The sequence below is a fragment of the Microcaecilia unicolor genome, chromosome 1, assembly GCF_901765095.1.
Source record: "Microcaecilia unicolor chromosome 1, aMicUni1.1, whole genome shotgun sequence".
Lineage (NCBI taxonomy): Eukaryota > Metazoa > Chordata > Amphibia > Gymnophiona > Siphonopidae > Microcaecilia > Microcaecilia unicolor.
This window is the reverse complement of record NC_044031.1, coordinates 233,592,197-233,616,881: the sequence shown is the minus strand read 5'-3', so window position 1 is coordinate 233,616,881 and position 24,685 is coordinate 233,592,197. Positions and strand designations below refer to the sequence as shown.

At 44.5% G+C, this 24,685-nt stretch overlaps 1 protein-coding gene across 4 annotated transcripts in view; it reads right to left on the bottom strand.

The window, feature by feature from the left end:
- The window catches only part of LOC115471036 (poly(rC)-binding protein 3-like), a 1,141,923-nt gene that overhangs the window by 54,465 nt on the left and 1,062,773 nt on the right, over nt 1-24,685 (bottom strand). For all 4 annotated transcript variants that reach the window (XM_030204708.1, XM_030204727.1, XM_030204715.1 and 1 more), the window contains 2 exons: nt 16,419-16,547; nt 6,523-6,666 (listed from right to left, as the gene is read on the bottom strand). In XM_030204708.1, the coding sequence (XP_030060568.1) occupies nt 6,523-6,666; nt 16,419-16,547 (273 nt within the window). The remainder of the gene's footprint in view (nt 1-6,522; nt 6,667-16,418; nt 16,548-24,685) is intronic.

Here is a 24,685-nt window from a genome sequence, read left to right as displayed (position 1 = left end):
GGTAAGCATCTTCATTTTCTCTGAGGACAAGCCAGGTATTTGTGACCTGGATTGGCCACCGTTGGAAACAGGATGCTGGGCTTGATGGACCTTTGGTCTGTCCCAGTATGGAAATACTTATGTACTTATGTAAGCAGGCCAGTTAATACTCACATGTGGGAATCCCTGGCTACTAGGCTCACTGAAAACAACAACAGTAGGACAATTGCAACTCGCAACGGAAAGTTGAAAATACTAATCAACCTAGAACAAAACAAAATGGGCCTAGGAGGGTGGAGTTAGATTCTAGATCCCAAACAAATTCTGCAGAACTGTCTGTCCAAACCAACCTTCATGTCGGGTATCTTGCTCAAGGCAATAGTGAGATGTGAATGTTTGGACTGAAGACCACATTGCAACCTTGCAAATCTCTTCTATAGAACTGACCTCAAGTGGGCTACTGACGCAGCCATGGCTCTGACATTATGAGCCTTGACATGACCCTCAAGAGTCAGCTCAGCTTGGGCGTAAGTGAAAGAAATGCAATCTGACAGCTAATTGGAGATTGTGCGTTTCCTGATGGCGACCCCCATCCTGTTGGGATCAGAAGAAACAAAAAGCTGGGTGGACAGTCTGTAGGGCCTAGTCTGCTCTAAGTAAAAGGCTCACTTGTATGAAGTCCAAGGTGTGCAGTGCACTTTCGCCAGGATGGGCATGAGGTTTGGGAAAGAATGTTGGAAGAACAATTGACTGGTTTGGATGGCACTCCAAGACAACCTAGGTAGGAACTTAGGGTGCGTGCAGAGAACTAATCTGTTACAATGAAATTTAGTGTAAGGTGGATCTGATACTAGGGCCTGAAGCTCACTGACCCTGCGAGCTGAAGTAACAGTCACCAAAAATAAGACCTTTCAGGTCAAGTACTTCAGATGACAGGAATTCAGTGGCTCAAAAGGAGCGTTCATCTGGTGGGTGAAGACAACGTTGAGGTCCCATGGCACATGTGGAGGTTTGATGGGGGCTTTGTGAACAGCAAACCTCTCATGAAGCGAACAACTAGAGGCTATCCATAGATGGGCTTACCTTCCACACGGTGATGGTAAGCACTAATTGCACTGAGGTGAACCCTTGCAGATTTGGTCTTGAGACCTGACTCGGAAAGGTGTAGAAGGTAATTCAAATAGGGTCTGTGTAGGGCAAGAAATAGGGTGTAGGGCAAGAAATAGGACCTAGGGCCCTGCCCTCACACTAGATGACAAAACTCCTCCATTTGAAAGAATAATACCTCTTAGTGGAATCTTTCCCGGAAGCCAGCAAGACCCTGGAGACACCCTCAGGAAGATGCAAGGAAGCAAATTCTAAGCTCTCAACATCCAGTCTGTGAGGGCCAGGGACTGGAGGTTGGGATGCAGAAGAGATTCGTCGTTCTGCATGATGAGAGTCGGAAAACACTCCATTCTCCAAGGTTCTTTAGCGGACAACTCCAGAAGAAGGAGGAACCAGATTTGCTTTGGCCAATAAGTGGCGATCAGAATCATGGTTCCTCGGTCTTGCTTGAGTTTCAGAGGGATGGGAGAATATGCATACAGAAGACCATTCCCCCAATGTGCCCTGATCCTGGAAGAGTACTGAGGGACTTTGCCCCACTCTCACAAGATCTTGAGGGTAGCACTCATGCTGAGTGGCCACTCATACAGTTGCATGACCCTGCTCAGTCTGTCAGCCAGGGTGTTGGATTTGCCCACCAGGTAAGTGGCCCTGAGAACTAATCCTGTTCTGGACAGCCTAGTGCCACATCTGGATGGCCTCCTGACACAGAGGGTATGATTCAGTACTCCCCTGCTTGTTGGTATAATACATTGCTACCTCATTTGTCCATTTGGATGAGTACAATTTAGTTAAACATCCAATCTCTGAAAGTCTTTAGAGCATTCCAGGTTGCCCATAGCTCCAGGAGGTTGATCTGAAGATCTGATTCCTGAGCTGACCAAGCACCCTGGGTGTGAATCCCATCCAGATGATCTCCCCAACCCAGGTAGAATGCATCTGTCATCAGCGTCTTCTGGGATTGAGCAATTTGGAATGGAAGTCCCATAGTCAAATTGGGTGAAATTGTCCACCAAAAGAGGGACTAAACCAATTCTGGTGTTACTCGGATGACATCCGCTAGGTTCCCGGAGGCCTGACACTACTGTGAAGCTAGAGACCAATGGGTGGTTCTCATGTGCAAATGTGTCAAGGGAGTGACATGCACTGTGGAGGCCACATGGCCTAGCAACTTCAACATCTGCCGAGCTGTGACCCACTGACTGGCTAGAACCTGAAGGATGAGTGTGACTACAGCATCCGCCCTCAACACAGGGAGAAGCGCTTGCACTTGCTGTGTGTCTAACAGGGCTCCAATGAACTGCAATTGCTGAACTGGGAGCAGATGAGACGGGGTAGTTTAAAATGAACCCTAGTAGCTCCAGCACCCGAATAGTTCTCAACATGGACAACTAAGCATTGTCCTTCTACGTGCTCTTCACCTGTCAATCTAGGTAGGGAAACACATGGACTCCCAGTCTGCATAGTGACGCTGTGACTACAACTAGACACTTGGTGAAAACTCTGGGAGCTGATGCAAGGCCAAATGGCAACACATGGTACTGGAAATGACATGTTCCCACCTGAAATCTGAGATACTTCCTATGGCCTGGAGGTATTGGAATGTGAGTGTAGGCATCCTTTAAGTCCAGAAAGCATAGCTAGTCTTGAGCCTGAATCATTGGGAGAAGGGTGCCCAGAGAAACCATCCTGCATTCTTCTCTGACCAGAAATTTGTTCAGGGCACATAAGTCTAGGATGGGAGGCATCCTCCCTGTTTTCTTTGGCATAAGGAAGTACCTGGAATAGAATCCCTGCCCATCTTCTCCTGGTGGAATGGGCTCAATCGCTTGGGCCTTTAGAAGGGCAGAGAGTTCCTCTGCAAGTACTTCCCTGTGCTGAGAGCTGAAAGAATATGCTCTCAGAGAGCAATTTGGTGGTCTTTGATGACAATGAAGAGCATAACTAAGATGGACAATGTGAAGAACCCACCAGTTAGAGATTATAAGGGGCCACCTTTCTTGGAAAAAACTCATCCTCCCCCCCACTGATAGGTGGTCCGGAACAGTCACTGTTATGATGGCTATGGTCTGCTGGAGCCAATAAAAAACTCGTCCCTTGTTTTGACTGGGAAGCTGGCTAGGCCTTAGGCACATGCTGTTGACAAGAACAAACTCACTGGGGCTGTGCCTGCTGAGGCTCGTGAGAAGAAGGAGCATACCTACACTTCTGAGAGTAGTAGGGAGATCTCTTTGTCCTGCCTGAGAACCTCCTGGATGAGGAGGGTGCAGAAGGCATCTGGCAGGAGAGAGTATTGCTGATAGTTTGCTTTTTTATGAGGTCAGCAACCTCCTCCATCTTCTCTCCAAAACATTTATCCCTGCGGCATATGGCATCCGCAAATCTCTGCTGGACCACAGGGTCCAAGTCATAGGCATGCAGCCATGACAGTCTGTGCATCACTACACTCTGGGCAGAGATCCTGGATGCCACATCGAAGGTATTGTAAGCGCCCCTGCCAAAAACTTACAACATGTCTTCTACTGCTTGTGTACAGCTGGTATGATTGTATGTGGGAGATGAGCATAGAGGTCTCATACATCTTCTGCCCAAAAGAGTCCAGGGTTATCTTCTCTGCCTGGGGGCACTGAAGCAAAGTCCCAAGAACTCCTGGCTCTTCTGAGCATGAATTCCACCACCAGAGAATGATGAGGCAACTGTGGCCTATCAAACCCAGGGAAACATTGGATCTGATACCTGGTGTCTACCTTCTTGGGGAGGCCAGGGACCAACAGAGGTGACTCCCAGTTCTTCACCTGAACTTCTCGCAAGGATCTTGTGAAGTGGGACTGTCACAGCCTCTCTAGGAGGCTGTGACAGTCCTCAAACATCTCAGCCTTGGACCCGTCCGTTTCCAACCTAATTGGAATGGCAGCCAACATTTCCCTGACAAAAGTGGGGAAGGAAAGGTGAGAGTTCCTCCTTTCCTCTGGAGGGGAGGATTCGGGATACCAAAGGATTCCTCCGCCGAGAAGTAACTAGGGTCCTCATCAGACAACTATGAGCATTCGTCTTTGGTGTCAGCAAAAAACTCCTTGTGGGAGGGCTGAGACCAAATCTGCCTCGAGAGAGAGGAACCATGTCCAAGTGTGGAAGTATGTCGAGGTGTAGGCTCCACCCTTGACTCCAGTGAAGCTTCTTCATCGACATTGAGGGCGTGCCAGCATGGGTGGCTGTCGACACTGCAACTGCACGCGGCACCGGCGTCAGAGACCTCACTGCAGTCTGAGGGCCTTGTGGGGCAGCAAGAAGAGGCATGGCTGGTGCAAGCTCCCCAGATGTCTATGCACTCTGTTGGATAAGCCTTGCCAGGTGCTCATGGGACATAGCCTGGATGCACTTATTGAGGGACGACATCGGGAAAGGTTAGATACAGATCTCACAGCCATAGGGACTGATACACCCGATGGCGATGTAAGCGCCAATGCTGATGTCGATGCTGACATTGGCGATTCGGACTGGGCTCCAACAATTTTCTCTCTTTGAGCCTTTCTGGATAGCTGGGTTCTTTTCTGGATATGCAGACAAAAAAATACAGCTGGCAGGGTAATGTTCTAGCCGTAGACACTGAAAAGATGGTCCAATTGCACTGAGCACAGCGCTTGAAGCAACTGGGAACCTTCGATGACATGGAAGGAAAAATAGCCATGACCAAATCAAATGACTTGATGGTGACAGTAAAAAGGGGGCAAAGCACCAGAAAAATAGAGGGGAAATGTCCTGACCGAAGCTCAGGCCTAAGAGGGCCTAAAGAGCGGGACAAAATGAAGGGAAACCTATGATTGGGGAAAACCTAACTAAAAACTTTAAAAGGAGGGAGCAAAAAACTCAGACGGGAAAAGAAAAAGAAGCAGGATAAAAATCCCAGCGGGAAAGCACAAAAATCACTCAAAACATTTGCTCATGCATCAGATGCTGTGAGGAGCCATGGACTGTGCATTCTCTCCTCATAGCGGATGAGAAGAGACTGCTGGTCCTGTGCTCTCGCTGCAAGCAGAAAGGCACTTATGCATGCACAGTGGGAATGCTAGCACGTGACTCTTAAAATTATATATGCTATTGTAGCTTTCCATACTGGGTGACATGGATGACATCATCCACATGTGAGAATGGCCCACTTGTCCTCAGAGAGAACATTTTACATTTTCTATTTATTTATCATATATTAATTTTAAATATTTTCATGATATCAAAAAGAGCAGAAAGAGCAATATAAATTGAATTGGGTTTGTGAACTTGCTCCTGACAAAGCTTTAAGCAGTGAAAAGGTCGGCTCAGTTGAGCATGGGAAAAGATAAACTCCTGGTTTTGCTCTTTTTGCTCTTGTTGATATTATGAAAGTAGTTAAAAGTTAATACATGAAAAAAATAATTTTTTTAATGGAAAAATGTTATGAAATGAAGAATAAGTATAATTTGGAGCTTTTTTGACCAATGATTGAACTCTTGTAAAGTGAGTTCGGTCTCTGTATATGAGGATTCAAACCACTGCTGAGGTCTTTTTCCTCCATTTAGAAAAAGGGCTGTATACTTGATATAGGGTGTTATTCTCATTTTGGGTTTGGGATTTTACCGAACTACACATCCAAGAGGAGCCCATTAAGGAGCTAAATCCCAAAATTGAAATTTGTTGATTTTTGAAATGGTTTTAAATGCAAGAGAGATAAGTACGGTTACCCCTCAATCACTCCTCGAAACCCCAAGTCAAAACAAGCAATTAGCTTCACTTACGCATGCCTGGAAATGGGTACAAATGTAGACAGGAAATTATTAGAGGTATATGTCTATTTCTGTTGTAAAATAGAAAATACAGGCATAATTTTAAGGTCTGCTCAAACCACGCCCAGAACATGCCCCCTTCAAATTTGTGTGTGCTATGGATATACACTTTTTGCAAGTGGAGACTTTTCTAAAATCACAACTTACACAGGTATGACCATGTACATGTACAAATCACATTTTACATGTGCATACGGTACCCAGTGGCATACCAAGGGGGGGGGCGGTCTGCCCCGGGTGCACGCCGCTGGGGGGTGCCGCGGCGCGCGCCTGTTGGCTGCAAGTTCGAATCGCTACGCTAAATTCTCTCGTTTGCTGTAGCTCCCTCCCTCTGCCCCGGAACATTCCCGGGGGGGGGGGGGTGTCATTTTGCTGGGGGGGGGGGGGCGCATTGGCGATCTGCCCCGGGTGTCGTCGAGTCTAGGAACGCCACTGACGGTACCTAATCCTAAATGACCTCCTTTATAGACTAATCACTACAAATAATACTTTTATGACTATGAGAACAATTTAGCTTTCTTCTGTGACGGTACCTTTCTCAATAAAAACATGTTTCTGCATTTGATTTGCTCCAAATTATATTACAGAAGGAGAAAGAGAAAGTAAATACAATACTAACAGGTGCTGGCTGTGGCTGGGCCAGGACGGTGTGGTTTCCCGCAGAGGCCAATATGGTGTCTGCTCGTACTTGGCCTCCTGCAAAGATAATAGGTGCAGAGGCAGGCTTCGGGCGGTAAGGAATGGTGGCGCCTTTGGGTGGAGACTGAAAAGAGATATAAAGCAACAGACCTATCAGGGAAGAAAACGCAATACCCTTATCTGTCATACAAATGATAAAATGCTCTAGCATTTGGCATATGGCAGCATCGCTTAGAAAGCAAATGAGGTTGGAGGATGAGTGCTTTGGGTTTGTTTGAATACTGGTTTCCCTTTTGGGCGGACTAAAACCGGACACAATATATGGGTTTTATTGTTCCATCAAAAAGAGCCATTCTGGAGTGGAGGAGGTTTTCAGGGACATGGCTGGAAATGACACGTGTATATTAAATTTCAAAACTGTACATGCATGGTAGGCAGCACCATTTGAATATACTCATGCATTTTAACTGGAAAACATACACATTTTATTCAGTGTCTTGTGTTTGAAAACTGAAATGTTCATGACTATTTTTGCAGTTAGATGTTCTGTTGTAGCTTCCTTTACATCTAGATTGTAGAACGGGTTCCCTACAGCAGTGGTTCGCAAGCTAACCCTTAGTACACACTTAGCCAGTTGCACTGCATCCATTTTATGAAAATCTATCTCAAGCATATTTATTGTATATATCCTAAAAACTCAACTGTCTGGGTTGAGAACAATTGTACTATAGTACCGAGTGTCCCGTCTGTGAATTTCTGAGAGTAGGCAACAGTATCCTTGTGTTCCAAATGGTAAATCCAAACTCAGAGCTCATTTACTGCCTTTTGAGCTGAGTTGTACCATCATCTACCGCACCTTGATTTACCGACAGAGTCAGAAACTGGTTATTGACTCCTGTGTTATATGAATAATGCTGCTTGTGAGCTATCTTCAAGCAGTGTTATTCTACCGTCCTGGGAACATAAGGCCACAAAACCACAGCCTGATGCTTCCGGGCACGTCTTAAAAGAGCCAGTCAGTGAGCTCCCCCCAAGATTATCCCTCCCCTCACCGATAAAGTTGCCCTGATTTAGCTATATATATAGAGGGGCCATTTTGTTGGGTTTCTGTCTTCCTCCCCTGCAAAGATACGTGTGGAGAGCACTTTCTGACTGCCAGACCCTGAAGCAGGCTAACGAAACGCTGGCCATCGTAGGTCACGGTTGTGATTGTGGAAAAGGAAGCACCAAAAGAGGAAGCCAAAGAAAGCTAAGTTTTTTTCTAATTGCCGCTGCACAGAACTCTTTCTGTTTATATTGTTGAGCAAGTGTTACTGATCCGACAAAGGCTGAATTTTGTTTTGACTTAATTCATTTTTGCTAAATTTTGAGAGGCATAATAACGTTCTATAGAGGAGGGTTTTTAAGCCAGTGATGAAGCAGTCCTGCTCCCTTAGCTATATCATGCTGGGAGCTTCTTGAGGCTTTTTCCTCCTTACGCCTCTTTACAATTAAAAAATTCTGGCTAGTTCAGACTTTGACAAAAGTATCTCTTATATTGTTTTTGTGATATATAGGCTAATTTGAAGAGATCACCCCCCTGTGTTGGAACATTAGCATGTGGCCATTAATACTAAAAATTGGAAAATTGGCCACTTTTCACCGCCATTTGGTAAAAGGGCCCCCAAGTATAAATGTGAAAATAACCCAAACATCTGAATTGATGTTTCTATCACAATCAGTGGCTGTTGATTAAGGATTTTGGACATTGAAAATCTTAAATTTCATTTTGTTTCAGAGTTGAGGAATTTAGGAATATGAATTGATTCTCAGTTATCATTAAGGCCTCATGTGAGTTTGGTAGTCCATAAACATTTTTATAAACTGGAGATAATGAAGATTAAAACCATTTTTGAGTCCTGATAATTTCAGGTTGGTACTTCAGACTTTAGTGATAACACATTTAGGCAACTATAATGGGATCTATTTGGGTTTACCAAATTGTTACCATTGGACAAAATTCAGCAGCAAGAGTTATCACTGGTACACAGTGCAGTGATCACACAAATCCCATTGTTCTGCCCCCATTACATAGGGCAGCTTGTGCTATCTGTGTATAACAGATTACATGTCTTTATATGGACCAGGTCCCTGCATTTCTGCAGTCCTCTGTAATTATCCTTTAAGAACACCTGTGTTCTGCTCTCAGTGTCTTTTGCAGCTTTGTCGCTGTCTGCCGCTGGGCATGCTGGGAGAAGCAGACTTCCCCCTCCCTCTGATTGCTCTCTGAAAACTGAGAGAGATGGTAGCTGTACCTAGGTCATAGATCCAATGTGTAGAGGGCTTGAACTCTCCATGTTGAGGCAATGAACTGCTGCTTGTTTTTTTCCTCTCAGGGTAATAATTCATAGTGATTTTTTACATGTGTGGCTATGCAGTTGCTGTGATACTGTTAGTTCTGTGTTTCAGTATTTTAAGTAACAGTCACTGACATTTTCTCCTTTCTGGAAGAGGGGCTAATTACATACACAGGCTCACTCTATGTACAAAATCCTAATCCATCTCAACACAACTATGTGATTATTTTTTTAATCTTTTCATCAAATATATTAAAGAATGGGTTTAAGGATTGGAGTCAATTCTTGGTAACATGCATCCCTGGGTTTAAGTTTCTGAATAGACTCAGTACATAAGTCTGAGTTTAGCAACATAGTACATAACACTAATTTGAGTTCAGAAGAGTGAAGTATAGCATTTGAGAGGATTCTTCATCATAAAGCTTTAGTGACAGAGAATCAGAATTGTGTCAGCAGTTTTCAGATTGGCTTCAGTGAGAGCTAAATGCTGCAGAAATCAGTCAATGTGTGTAAGATTGCTTGCAGATTAGCTGTGATGACTATGTGAGAACTGTCAGGATTGAAATGTGATCAGTACAAATTAATGTGATAATTGAAAAGTTTAAAAATAAGTGTGTGATCAGAAACTGACAGGAAAGTCTTAGATTGCAGAAGCTGAACAGTGTTAATAGCTTAGTGTGCCATATAAGGAAATCTGTGAGCAGCCCCCACTTGCTGTCTTGGCAACAAATGTATCAATTCTAGCACAGCCAAGCTATGTCAGTGCTACTACTACTACTACTGAACATTTCTAGCGTGCTACTAGGGTTACGCAGCGCTGTACAATTTAACAAAGAGAGACAGTCCCTGCTCAAAGAGCTTACAATCTAATAGACAAGTGAACGGTCGGTCCGATAGGGGCAGTCAAATTGGGGCAGCACTTGTAAAGAAAAAAAGTTTATTCTTGTCAGTGTGATTGTAGATGATGGCACAGCTCAGCTCAAAGGCAGTAAATGAGCTAGCTGAACAGAAAATTCAGGCTGACATAGAGGATGCCATACACACAGCACAAGAAATCTCTGAAAACAGGAAAGAGCCCACCAGACCTCACAGACTATATAATTTTAAAGAGAAGTCCTTACACAAGTACAATGCAGACAGACAGGAACACCTGCCTAACTTAAGCAGAAAATGGCACAAAGTTGAGCAACTAATAGAAAAGAGTGTCTGAATCCACTACAAACATCAGTTACCATATACAGTGAAACCTCGGTTTTCGTCGATAATTTGTCCGAAAACTATCGACGAAAACCGAAACCGACGAAAACCGAGGCAACAAGCAATTTTTTCTTTTAAATGAATAAAAAAGACTAGTGTATAGAATAAATGAACATTTATCATGGCATTTACCTTTCTGAAGACTTCTTGGTATATGGAAGATGGAGAGAGAGGAGCAGAGATTATTGTTTGGAAGGGGAATCCCCCTTCATAAGGACACTATCTGGGGGGTCACTTCCCTTCTTGTTCTTTTGCCACTAGGACCAGCTTCTGGGGAGGTCACTTCCCCTCTTGTTCTTTTGCCACTAGGACCAGCTTCTGGGGGGGGGGGGGGGGGGTCACTTCCCTTCTTTGATACAGGCACTCAATCAGTAGCAGCAGTATTGTGGCAAAACGACGAAATTTGGGTCCTAATACCTGCAGGGACTTTGATACAGGCACTCAATCAGTAGCAGCAGTACTGTGGCAAAACGACAAAATTTGGGTCCGAAAACAGCAGCAGTGTGATCCCACAACCGGAAACAACGCCCCAGAAGAACGACACGTGAGAACGCAAGATTAGCTGTGTGGGCATGCCGACGAAATCCGAGGCGATCGACGAAAACCGAGACGAAATTTTTGCGAAAAAAATCGACGATAACCAAAACCGACGAAATCCGAAGTCAACGAAAACTGAGGTTTCACTGTAGTACAATTAGAAGCCAGTTTTACAGATTATCAACTAGCAGCAGAGAATTATCTTAAGTTCTTAGTAAGAACTAATACTGAGGATAGCTTGCATGAGCACAGTCTTCAAGACAGCCTGCATCAAATGCATCACATAGTAGTAACAGATGCGATTAAAAAGGCAGAATCAAATAACAAGACTGTCAGAGATGACACATCACAACACTCTGGTACTTCAAGGCATTCCTCCAGTCGCTCCTTAAGGTCACATAAAACAAGCCACTCATGTAAGTCCACAACTAGCTCTGTTTCTATCTGGATATAGGCAAAAGCAGAAGCCATTAAATCACTTGTTTCCTATAGTCAGTTGTATGCAGTTCTGAAGCTATGGAAACTTAAAACGAGAAAAAGAGGGAAAGAAAGCAGCTGCTGATGCTGCTGCTACTGTTGCTGCCTCTACATATAGGGAGGTGAAATTACACATTGCCATGGAACTGCTGCAACAAGACAAAGAATCAGCCGCTATTGAGGTTGAAGCCAGGGCCCTTGAACCAGCTATAAGGCAGGATGGTTGAGAGAGCCAGCTTAGTCACATTACCTGTGAAGATCCTTCTCAGTGAACTGAAGCCTATGTGATGACACTTCAGGGTGCAATAGCACACAGTCACAAGCCAACTCAAAGGATTCCTCATATTCTGAGGAAGTATCTCCCCTTTCACCAGGGGCTGTCTCACCTGAAAGAAGAAAGCCTAAGGTACAACTTGCTACAGAAGCTAAACAACACCACCACCACAGTTATCCACACACTCATATGCATACAGATGAACTGCCACTGGCTGATGCTCCAGGTTTATGCACCACAGAAGATTTAGCCAGAGTCCAGTGCTACATGGAAACTGGGTGCAAGAAAGAGTTTGAGAGTTGCTGTCAGGGAGAGGACCAGCTAAATATCCTTTGCTCAATAATGAGGCACCTAAGCAGCTACAGTCCACAGCTGTCTTCAAAGAAACCCAAGCAAATAACCAGTCAAGGAGCAAGTCTCCACCTGAAACTTCAGAAAAAGAAGATCTAGTAAGGTATCTGACTTGCACAGACCTGGGAGGTATAAAGCTTACTCAGTTCGATGGCTGTCCTGAGTGCTACAGGGAATAGAAATTTGACTTCAAGGATGCTATTGCAGATATGAAGCTCACTCCAAAGCAAGAAATGAACATGATGCTGAATAGGGAAAAGAATCAGCTGAACATATGGAAGGGTTGAAACATATATATCTGAATAACCCTGCAAAAGGATTAAAAGAGATGTGAGAAAGATTTGAACAGTACTATGGCAACTCAGATGCTATAGAAGACTTACTGTTCAAAAGAATGGACAACTTTCCAAAAATATCTGGTAAAGACAACCATAAGCTACTGGAGTTTGGAGACTTCCTTCAAGAGCTAGAACAGCCAAAGCTGAACAGAGCTTCCCAGGCCTTCCTCAGTTGAACTCAGCTCGAGGCACAAAGCCCATTTTAGCAAAGCTACCATATGACATAAGAGAGAAATGGTCAGCAGTTGGTAGAAAATATAAAGAAGAAAATAATGGGAAATATCCTCCTTCACGGTCTTCACAAAGTTCATACGAGACTTAGCAAAGAGGAGAAATGGTCTTAGCTTCGTGGTTAAGAAACCTGAAGGAAGTAAGACAAGTCACTTCCTGAAGGAGAAGCCAGTCAAGGAGTATAGCAGCACCAGGAAGCCTGTATCTGTCAATAAGACAGAGTGTTGCCTGCGGCATCCAAATCATATGATCATCCTCCTATTGTAGACAAAGTAGAGGATCCAAATTGGCAGTGTCTTATACACAGAAAATCTCATCCTCTTTAAAAATGTTGAGGGTTTAGGGAGAAACCCTTGAAGGAACAAAAAGAACTGTTAAAAAAGTACAGAATTTGCTACAGATGTAGCTCTTCAGCCAATTAAATGGCTAAAGATTGCAAAGCCACCATCAAATGTACAGAGTGTGACAGTGATTGACAAATCAGCGCTCTACACCCTGACAAAGTTAAAGCTGCTCGTACAGAAACCTCAGTCCCTGAGTTGAGCCACTTTGGGGAGGAGAGAAAGCAAGACATGTCAACACTTAATGTCACTCCAAATTGCACACAAGTGTGTGGAGAAGTTACAGTGCAAAGTCATGTATCAAAATATGCTTAGCTAAAGTATATCTTAAAGAACAATCCCAGAAAGCAGTCAAAATGTATGTTGTCATAGATGAATAAAGTAACAAGTCTCTGGCAAGGTTTGAATTCTTCGACTTGTTCAGCAATCAAGGAGATTATTTTCCTTACTGCCTCAAGACTTGCTCAGGCTTTGCATGAGTAATGGGGAGAAGAGCAAGTAGATATGTCATAGAAGCAACAGATGACAGTAACAAGACACAGTTACCTACTCTCATCGAGTGTAATTAGATACCTGATAACAGGGATGAAATTCCTTCACCAGAGTTTGCAAAGCACTACTCTCATTTGAGGCTCATAGTCAAGCACCTGCAACCTTTAGACCCAAATGCTGAGATCCTACTTCTGTTAGGGAGAGATGTGCCAGCATTGGTTTGAGGATCACATGCTGGTCCACCTGATGTTCCATATGCCTACCAACTCACCCTGGGATGGGTGATAGTAGGTGATGTCTGCCTCAACTGAATAACAAGACCAAGTGTCAATGTGCACACCACGAGTGTCCTAGAAAATGGATGTACTACCTTATTCAAGCTATGTCCCAACCATCTACATCCAAAAGAGATTTTTAGTAGTGAAGATTCAAGTTCTGGTATAATCATCTGCCAGACCACTTCTCCATCAGATTTAGGAGAGCACCTTGGGAATTCAGTGTTCCAAGTCATAATAGATGATAAACCTACACTCTATGTAGTTCTTAAAAATCATAGACAAAAAGTTCTCCAAAGATAAGCCAAATATCTGGGGGCTCCTCTAGCATTCTAGACACCAAGACCTTGATTTCCTAACAACAGAGACCAAGCTCTGTCTCGACACTTCATTACATGCAGGGAAAAGCATAATTCCCCCCTCCCTCTGATTGCTCTCTGAGGAAAAATTGAGAGAAATGGTAGCTGTAGGTCATAGATCTAACGTGTAGAAGGCTTGAACTCTCCATGTTGAAGCAATAAACTGCTACTTGTTTTTTCCTCTCAGGGTAGTAATTCATAGTGATTTTTTACCTGTGTGGTTGCTGTGGTACTGTTAGTTCTGTGTTCCAGAATTTCAAGTACCAGTCACTGACAGGTTCTCCTCTTTGGAAGAGGAGCTAATCACAGACATGGACTCACTCTGTACATACAGATTCCTAATTCATCTTAACACAAGTATAAGTGATTGATTTGTTTTATCTTGTCATCAACTGTATTAACTAATGAATGAGATTAAGGATTGGAGTCAATTCTTGGTAACAAGTAAGCCCAGGATTAAGTTTCTGAATAGAATCAGTACATAAACACTGAATAAGAACATATTCAGTACATAACACTGAGTTCAGAAGATCCATTTCAGTGTCACTCCATTGGCTTGTGATTTGTGAAAATACATTTTGCTTTACTGAACTTGCCAAAGTTTAGAGTGAGAGACTTATCTGTAAGAGATAAAAATATAATTCTCACATACTGAAATCTGATGATTTGTTTGTTTCCTTCTGACTTTAAGTCTGTTCTGACCCTGTGGTACGATTTCAACTGCACTGGCCAGTGGAAGGACGGAGATTTCCTTTACAAGTAACTGCTTAAATTGAGAGCTGAGATAAGATGTTCTTGATGCCCTCCAAGACACCAATTCAAGGTGCTCTTGACACCAATTCAAGGCATAACAGAGATGGACTATTTGAAGAACCCACTGGCCAGAGATTACAAAGGGCCACCTGTGATGATAAAAATTCAGCCTCCTCAGTACCAGTAGGCCATCTGGGATGGTTATTTGGAGCATGGCTATGCTCCTCAGGAGCCAGTCAAAAGCCCGTTCCCTGCTTTGACTGGGGAGCCTGTTAGGGATTCTGGGTATGGGGCTGGCGAGGCCTTGGACACCACCTGGGTGGAACGAGAAGGTGGCAGAAACCTATGCCTTTGAGAGTTATAGCTCTGCTGCTTAGGCTCACTCGGAAATCTTCCAGTGGAAGATGTAGCAGATGGAGGGTGCAGAGATAAAGTGTGGATGGTGTTGGTATGCTTCTTGATACAATCAGCAACCTCTTCCACCTTATCCCCAACTAGATTGTCTCCTTGGTAAGGGACATCCACTAACCTCTCCTGAACCTAGCTGGTTCTAGGTCAGAAACACGCAGCCCTGAGAGTCTGTGCATTCCCACACCCATGCTTTAGAGTTTGGACATGAGTGTATGTCATGAGTGTGTGTCATACACTCTATCTGCTTATTGGCCAACTGGCGAAGCTCTTCAGCCTGCTCCTGAGGGAGAGAACCCCCAAGTTTGAGTGTACTGTTTTCCAAAGACTCCAAGTAGAGGCTTATGTAGAGCTGGTAGGACTGGATATGGGCAGTGAGCATCGAGGCCTGAAAAGTGTTTCTCCCAAATGAGTCTAAGGTGCTGAGGCATGAGACCTGAAACTCCTAGCCCATTTGAGAGCAGGTTCGATCACCAAACAATAGTGTGGAAGTTGCACCTTCTCAAATCCGAGAGACTTCTGGATATGGTATTGCACATCCACTTTCTTGGGAGCGACCTAAACTGACAGAGGAGATTCCCAGTTCTTCATCAGTGTGTCCTGAAGGATATGGTGCAATGGCATAGTGATCCCTCCCTTAGGAGGTGACTTGTAGCCCAGAACAGTCAACATCTCAGCGCTCTGGCCTCTTCCTCAGTTTCTAACTTAAACGGGACAGCGGCTGCCATCTCCCTCACAAAACCCATGAAAGAGAGTCCCTCAGGATGGGATTTTTATCTCTCTTGAGGAGGAGAGGATAAGAGGGAAGTCCATATGATTCCTCTGAGAAATAATGTGGGTCTTCCTCTGAATCCCAGGAGTGGACCCAATCAGACTCTTCAGTATAGTTACAGTCAGCTGCTGGAGTCTGTGCCTGACTCGGCCTGGTGGAGCCATATCCATGCCCTGAAAGGCCCCAGGGCTCAGTCCTAACTTTTGACCCTGGGGAAGCTTTCTTCCCTGATGTCGCGGGGAGTCCTGACTGCTTCGATGTCGACACTTGCTAAGATGCTGGCATTGAGGATCTCCACACAGTGTACACCTTGCAGTAGAAGTTCGTACTCTCTTATATTTGAGGTTCCTGTTATGTCTTCAAGAGCCAGCTCACAATGTTGATACAGGCATAACCACTACTTGGCATTCTTTCAGTGTAAAGACAGTAACACTATCTTGGTGAAAGGGTATATGTAGACAAACAAAATTTCTCTCCTTGTTTGACCAAAACATATTCCAAATCATGTCTTACCAGTAGTAAAGAAAACTGTGTGACCGTTCCAATTTTGCTAATGTTTTAAAACATCTTTACCATGGCAACCAATGGACCTTCAACTTTCTCTTAACCACAATAACATATGCGGACATGCTGGAATGATCATAACAGTTTCAAAGGTGTGATGTGATATCCTACCTCTAGCATAACCACGCAGATTTGTTTCACACACTGAATGATGGCATCAGGAGTGCCCGATATAGTGACAGCACGCTCTGTTGAATTTGGTAGCATATCCCCTGCTACTTGCACCTGGGCCCCTGTAGACTTAAAATAAACATAACAAAAAAGAGAAGGGTGAGCCTCATAAAAATAGAATAGCAAGTTAGACAAAATCTCCTGGATTCTATATAGATCACCAAATTTTGGGTGCCCAAATTGGGGGTAAATCCTAGATCTGAGTGCAAAGTAATTAGTTATAGAATAGGGTCATTTACATGCCCAAATGCTATTAGCTGCACACCAGCATTTACCCCAGGGTTCAGCAGGCTTAAGTGCTTGTGCCCAATGGTAGGCATGAAATCCACGCTAAACTAGTATTCTGTAAGGGCTTTCCCCACAGGGTGCCCTTTGCAAAATACTAGTTTAGTGCAGATATTCCTAACAGCTAACTTTGGTCACCATATATAGAATTCAAAACCAGGGGGGTTCAATATTCATTCCCTGCTTTTCCCATCAGTATTGGCCATGATAGGATTTGCCTCCAAAGCTGGGTAAAGAGATCCATATTCCAATTTTCAAAAACTACTTCAGAGGCATTGTTGTGTTATTAGTTCAATATATCCTTTGTTCCAGAGAGGTAACCATGTTAATCCAAAACTGAAAAAAAATGACAGAGGCTGGTGGCACCTTATAAATTAAATGGGCAATCCTAAACCTGCATGCCTGCATTTACGTACACTTAGCACACATAACTGCAGAAGAAATTAGCACCTAAGAACAAATGGCAGTCCTAATATAAGGCCAACTGAGGCAGGGGCCTCAGGCAGCACTCTTCATAGAGCGGCATCTTGCCACTACTGCCAGCTGGCTGGCCTAAATGCTTGAATATCTCCTTCCTCCCGGGCCTACATCAATCCATGCCACCTCCTACACCGGCTCTGGTTTGGCTTCTCCCCCTTCCTTTCTCAACCCCCTTCCCCGAGTCTACATTCTTTTTTGTTTTCCAAAAGTTGGTGGCAGCAGCGATTCCCATAAGCTGCCCTGCCATCGGCAGTGGCTTCTTCTCTGTACTGCGGCCCACCTCTCTGATGTAACTTTCTGCTTCCTCAGAGGCGGGCCGCAGTAGAGAGAAGAAGCCAGTTCTGGCTGCAGGGCAGGTTATGGGAATCGCTGCCGATGACATTTGGAAAATAAAAAAGGAAGGATAGCTCTCTCACTGAGGTAAATTGTTTGAGAGAGAAAGAGAGCTTTCTAACTGACATATTTTGCTATGGCAGCGGCCTTGTGAGTGGAATGCAACCATTTATTTATTTATTTTGTTAACCCGTTTTACTATGTAAGCCGCATTGAGCCTGCTATTGAGTGGGATAGTGCGGGGTACAAATGTTACAAATAAATAAATAAATAAAATTGGGATTTAACCATTTGAAAATTTGTTACATCACTGAGCAAAGGGGGAAGGTGAACAGCAAGGTGGGCTTCAAGGAGGTTAGATTGAGAATAGAAGATGACATGAACCTATCTGGCCCATTATGTGGGCTGAAGGCAGTAGGCAGAGCTTGCTGCCATTGTAGTTTACTAAAAACAATAGCAAACACTATTGAAAAGAATAGCAAAAAAGATTATTAGAAATAACGGACTGCCTATGTTTGGTCCATCTGTAAAAAGCTGTTAGCAGTTGGATAGGCAGCATCTTAAAAGGTGGAGGATAAAGGATGAAAAAAAAAAAACCTTATTTGACAGCTTTTTTATTAATTTGAACGCTTCCCATACGTAGATATATACCATGAAATAAAACTGAATATCACTAAAACAGCTTAACAAACTGCAGTAATAAACTGTATTTTGTGCTAATTTTTCTACACTGTTCTATAGAATACAGTAATACATGGCCAAATTTAAGTGAGGATACCCTGTTTCTTGACGGGTTCGTCTTAACTGTTGCAATCTGCCTGGTGTTATAAAGATGGAATATATTTAAATTAAATGGAAATAAAATAAAACTCTCCTTTCATTGGGGCACGTAGAATCACATCTTCACTTCATCTCTTTCGTAGAAGTTTACATTTTAGATACACAGATGGATTATTCTGTTTTGACCATGTTTCAGGGATAAGTGGTTTTATGTCAAAATAATAAAAATAAATATTTTGTTTCATGCAGATCTCTTTTGTTTAAACATAAACTAAATGGGTTATAAGCCCCTAATGCAGTCCATTGGGTTTCTTATATTTTTTTTTCTTGTGATGACTTTTATTGTGCCCAAACTGAAAACTCTTTATCTCTTCTTTCGGGCGGATAGTAGAAGGTGCTCATGTGAACACTATCCACTCTAAGAGGTTGTTTTGTGGCTGTACATGAGCAATCGTGATATTGCATAAATAAATGTGTGTTTGTGTTCCTAGTCATGCATCCAAAGGTTATGTAATCTAATATAATAATTTGCTCCTTCAACGTTCGAATGTGTCTCACTGGGATCGTAACCATCTCCTGACGTCACGAACGCAGAGAGAAACATTAGAACGTTGCAGGAGCCCGCCCCTGCCACCATGCCCCCCCCCCCGAGGTCACCACCGCTCACCCCTGCATCCCCCCCACCAAGGTCCCCACTGCTCCCCCCTTCCACAACCCACCCCGAGGTCACCGCAGCCACTACTCCCCCCTCTCCATCCGCCCAGACATTTTCCCTCCAGGCCCACCCTCCCACCCACCCAACAGACCTGCCAAGTCTCCAGCGACACAGGCGGCAACAGCTCCGATTTCTGGCCACTGCTGCTTCAGCAGCAGCGTCCGATACAAAAACACCATCAGCTGTTTTTATGAAGCAAGCACGGCACCGCAGGCAGCCATCAGGATTGGCTGTTGGCTCTGCAGCCCCTCCTCTCACGTCGCTGCGCTCCTCCGGGGTCGTCCTCCAGGGGCAGTGACGTGAGAGGCGAGAGGAGAGGCTGCCTGCGGTGCCGTGCTTGGCACGTCTGTTGGGTGGGTGGGTGGCTGGGCGGATGGAGAGGGGGGAGGGGGAGCAGTGGCTGCGGCAACATTGGGGGGGGGGGTTGGAGGGGAGCGGTGGCGACCTTGAGGGGTGGAGGGGTGAGCGGTGGTGACATGGGGGGCATGGCGGCAGGGGCGAGGACAGAGGAGAATCGGCAGGTGGCTGGAGAGGGGGGGCAGGGGAGAGAGGAGAATCGGTGGTTGGCTGAAGGGGGGCAGGGGAGAGAGGAGAATCCCTGGGTGGCTACGGGGGGGGGGGGGGGGCAGGGGATAGAGGAGACAGTCTCACTCTCTCTCTTTCAGACACACACACACACACACACACACAACCAATCGTTTAACCTGTTAGTGGAACATAACCACAAAGGTATGGTATGGTCACATTTTCAATATGGTAATACTAGAGCCCAGCTAAGGGACAGGATATTTTGAATTAGTCTTCATTGGACCAAACTTGCTTTCCTTGCGCCATCACCATCCAGTTGGATAGGCAGTGCCTTAAGAGGTAGAGGATAAAGGATTTTTTTTAAATTTGACATTTATATCCCACATTATCCCAAGCAAACTCGGATTCAATGTGGTTTACATTTGGAAATACAGTAGAATTCAGCAACATCATAGGAGCAAGTAGATGGATATGTCTGAAACATTTAACAAAGTTGAGATTATCATATATATCCAACTGGGCATTTAAAAGTCTGTCCTTTAATGATACTGCATGTTCAGAAATCATAGCCAAACATTATGACATGCACACCCCAGAACAGGCATCCATTCACACATTGCAAAAGTAAACAACTTCTACAGCACAACACAGTTTATACCAAATTGTTTAACCACCCTTAGGTTTCACCTTTGGGTTTAACAAGCAATACCATGTGCATGTAAGGTCTGGATAAATGAATTCAAACAATCAAAGTTTACAAAATGGCCATAATCCCCATGATTCTATATATGGTGCCTTAATTTCTGTGTGGAAATTAAAGCGTATTCTATAACAATGCATGCAACTTAACAAGCAATTATCAGCACTCATTGGCATTAATTAAGATTTATATGCTCAACTCGCTAAGCGTATTCTGTAATGTGGTGTGCTTAAATTCTAAATCACATAGGGCCCTGTTTATTAATCCAGGTTATAGGCACGTTAGTGTTTTTAAAGCATGTTAAACATGTGGAGTTGGGTGGCAGATCTGGGACAGCCGCAACTGCAGTTAGATGTTCGGAAACTGATATCCTGCATTCCCCAGATCTCAGTAAATGCAGGATTGCGAGAATGCCAGTATAGAATCATTTATTGAGCGTATATGGCTAAGAATCAAGTGTTTAAATTTGGGGGAGTTGGGGACCCGCTTTGTTCAAAGTGTAAACAGAGGGAGGGCACATTGTATCACTCTTTTTGGGAGTGTAACCTGATTCAGGCTTTTTGGAAACAGATATTTGGATACCTGGAATCCCTGGTGGGACTTCGAATCCCGTTTTCTTCCCAGGGAATACTAATGGATAAGTATGAAGTCTTCCGAATATGTGGAAGGGGGGACTCAGCAGCTCATTCGCAAAGCCAGTATAGTGGGGAAAAAACTTATTATGGGCACATGGACGAGCGAGACACCACCGGAATATTGGCATTGGAGGAATCAATTTCATGAACTTTTGGTCATGGAGCGCAGGGGGTGTGATCCTCCCCTTAGAGGCGGAAGGCATTTCTGGGTATCTGGGAATGCTATATATAGTCGCTGTCACCCAAAGCACGGAGTTTGATATTAAACAAGCTTTGAACTGTGTTTTTTTTCTCTTTTCTCTTCTTTTTCTTTCTTTTTTCTTCTCCTTTCTGCTAGCGGTGTTTTTAATTTCACCAATGAGATCGGACTACTCTATTGGGGCCCTGGGAGGGAATACTGGTAGTACTTATACGGTCTGTGCCAGAGCCGGTGGTGGGAGGCGGGGATAGTGCTGGGCAGACTTATATGGTCTGTGCCAGAGCCGGTGGTTGGGAGGCGGGGCTGGTGGTTGGGAGGCGGGGCAAGTGCTGGGCAGACTTATTCAGTCTGTGCCCTGAAGAGCACAGGTACAAATCAAAGTAGGGTATGCACAAAAGTAGCACACATGAGTTGTCTTGTTGGGCAGACTGGATGGACCGTGCAGGTCTTTTTCTGCCGTCATCTACTATGTTACTATGTTATGTATGGGTTGGAGAGGGATATAGCGGTATAAGGTGTTCTTGGGATTTAACATCATGGTAGTGGACTATAAGAGTAAAGGTGCACTGCTGTGATCGTGAATTCTTGAGCAGACAATTTTTAGTGGATGCCAAGATATGCAACATTCCTGACAGATATACTTGTTGGCTCCTTTAGTTCTGTTATCTCCTTCCCGCCGTGGAGGGAGCTGAGTTAGTAAGATAGTTCCTTTGGGGGGTGGGTAGGAAGGGGTCGATGGGTGTCTCGTGGATGAAGGTTCTAATATAAGGGAATTGTTGTGTACTTAGGATGATGTGGTAGATTGGGGTTGTACTGGTCTATTTACGGTATATGGTTACTTAAAAGGGGTTGGAAGGGGTGGGGAGGGGAGGGAACATATGAGAGACCAGGCACTGGATGCTGCAGCGCACAGCTACATACTGTTTGTGGTTCAGTTTTATGTTATGAGCACAGCTGCAGCTGTTTCATTGACTTTTGCGGGATTTGTATCCCATATTGTTGGTTCAAGAGTTGTTTGGACCTTTAAGATAAGGGGGTGGGAGGAAGAAAATGCAAACTGAATTTTCTTGATGTTAAGGTCAACGAGATACCACGAGCTGAGTGCCAACAAGGAAGTTCCTTTGTTTGTCTTTATGGTGAATTGTTGTATCTCTGTTTATTAAGCTGTTCATCAATAAAAAATCATTGAAACATAAAGCATGTTAAACATGTATGCGCATTAACAGTGTACGCACCTACAATATCCCTAGAGGTGCCTACACAGCGCATGCGCTAATTGTAGGCACGTTAAAAATGTTAATGCACCTTAGTAAACAGGGCCCATAGTTGAAAAGTGGGCATGGTTATGGGAGTGGAATGGGCAGGTCATGGGCGTTTCTAAAATCAATGTGCATTATTATAGAATACACCCACTCTGCACCTAATTTACGCATCAATTATGGTATGGTATGGTTCTTAGGGTGTTTTTATACACGTTTGTGCATAGTGTTTTCTAGTGGAGGGATTGTGTGTTGGCCTTACTGAGGAAACTCCTTGGGTTTGCTAATTTTAGGAACATTGGTTAAATGCAAGTCCTATGCCTTGGAAGAGTTCTCCAAGGTTCTATTTTATTACACAGGGCAGAGCCGTAGCGAGGGGAGCTGACACCCGGGGTGGGTCGCCGCTGCACCCCCCCCCCCGGGTGCAGCACGGCGCACCCTCCTCCCGCTGGAGCGCACCCCCCCGGAGCGCATACCTTCCCCCCCGGAGCGCATACCTGCGGCGAGGGACGGGCAGGAGGGCCGATCTGCCCCGACTGCACGTTCTTGGGGTGTGTCGGCTCCGCGCTGGTTCACTGCTCTCTCTGTCCCGGAACAGGAAGTAACCTGTTCCGGGGCAGAGAAGGCAGTGCACCAGCGCAGAGCCGACACCCCCCAGCGGCGTGCACCCGGGGCGGACCCCCCCCCCGCCCCCCCCTTCCTACGCCACTGACACAGGGTCAAATGATCTTTGATGAAAGCCATTCTGGGAGTTTGTCAGTCCAAAACAAGACTTCCAATGCTATTCACACTCCTCTTTAGATTTCCTAACCTATTGTTGTGAGTTTTAAACTTTCACACTGCTTCTTAAGTACATTTACATTTATATAATAGCATGAAACAAAATATCATCCACCTGTGCCACCATAGTCCAGATACCTCCGGTGTAACATTTCTCTGAAGTGCAGCGACAATTCCAGGAGGTTAAACTGCTATTTCCACTGGTGTCAAAACCACTGTGACCACTAAGACATTCTCAGAAAGGGAAAAAGAGATGGCTCTGTCCTCTGTTTACTTCTTAAAGACAAGAAGTTACTTGCAGCTGGTTTCTACCCATAACCAGCACAATGGGGTGAGCCACAGGGGCCATGGCCCCACCAGTATTTTGCCGGACACAGCATCAGTGACTAGAGAGCTTGGGGGTGGGGCAGATAATTGGTTTCTTTGGTTCTCCCAACCCAAAAAGGTGTTCCACTACCCCTGTTTCTATCCGTGGAAGAATTCTTCTCAATATTCTACATTGGTTACACCCAAACCAATTTGTATCCTGACTCTTCTACTGCTACTTGATCCAGAATGCAAGCAAAGGATGAGTTCTGCTGCTGGAGCTTAGTTATTTCGAGCTCAGAGGGTGAAGAATTACTCTAATCCCAACCAGCAGCTCTTCAGGACACAGACCTATGCAGTGAACAGAATTGTTCATCAGATTATGGGCAGGTGGTGTAGAATCCACCAGGTAAGGTTATGCCTAACTTTCTTCTTTTCCCCCTTGAGTTATTAAGATTTAAATACAAATGACCCAAGAGGGGATTGAACCTGACCTTAATTTGAGAATTCTTTTCTCTGTGTGTGCATACAGTGGCTATTTTTGCTGCTTTCAAATATTATTATTGGTTTAGAGGGCATTTTGGAAAAAAATGTCCAAGTCAGAATTAGGATGTTTTGCTCATTACATGCAAAAAAACCCATCCATTATTGAACAGGAAAACCGTCTGGGTTTCTTTTTCGAAAATGGCTCACAGATAGACATTTTTGTACAGAAAATGTCTACAAGAGAAATGGCCACCTAAATGTCCCTGCAGATCAAAGGAGCAACCTAGTGTCAGTATGGTGGAGTTTAAACAATGGCACCCAGGTACAATTCCCACCATAGCTCCTTTATTTTGTATTGTGGGCCTTGTAAGAACAGAATAAAACCTACTGTACACCATTACAATAGCCTTCCTCCCTGCAGGTGTCTTCTATATTTAGGTACAGTAGGTAATTTGGTGGTTTTGGAGGGCTCTTAATTTCCACCACAAACGTACTAGGTAGAGTGGGATCTGGACCTGGATCTTCTTGTTCACAGGCCATTGCACTGACCACTAGGTTACTCTGGGAGCTGCTTGTTGCTCTGTTGGGAATGCCTATAATACCTGATGCTGTCATAGTGCCTGGTGTACCATATATGGATGTTAAGCCCCGCCCAGCGCATCCCAGGATACACCGGGTAGGGCAGGCCACCACCATTTTGAGAAGGCACCCGAAGAGGAGG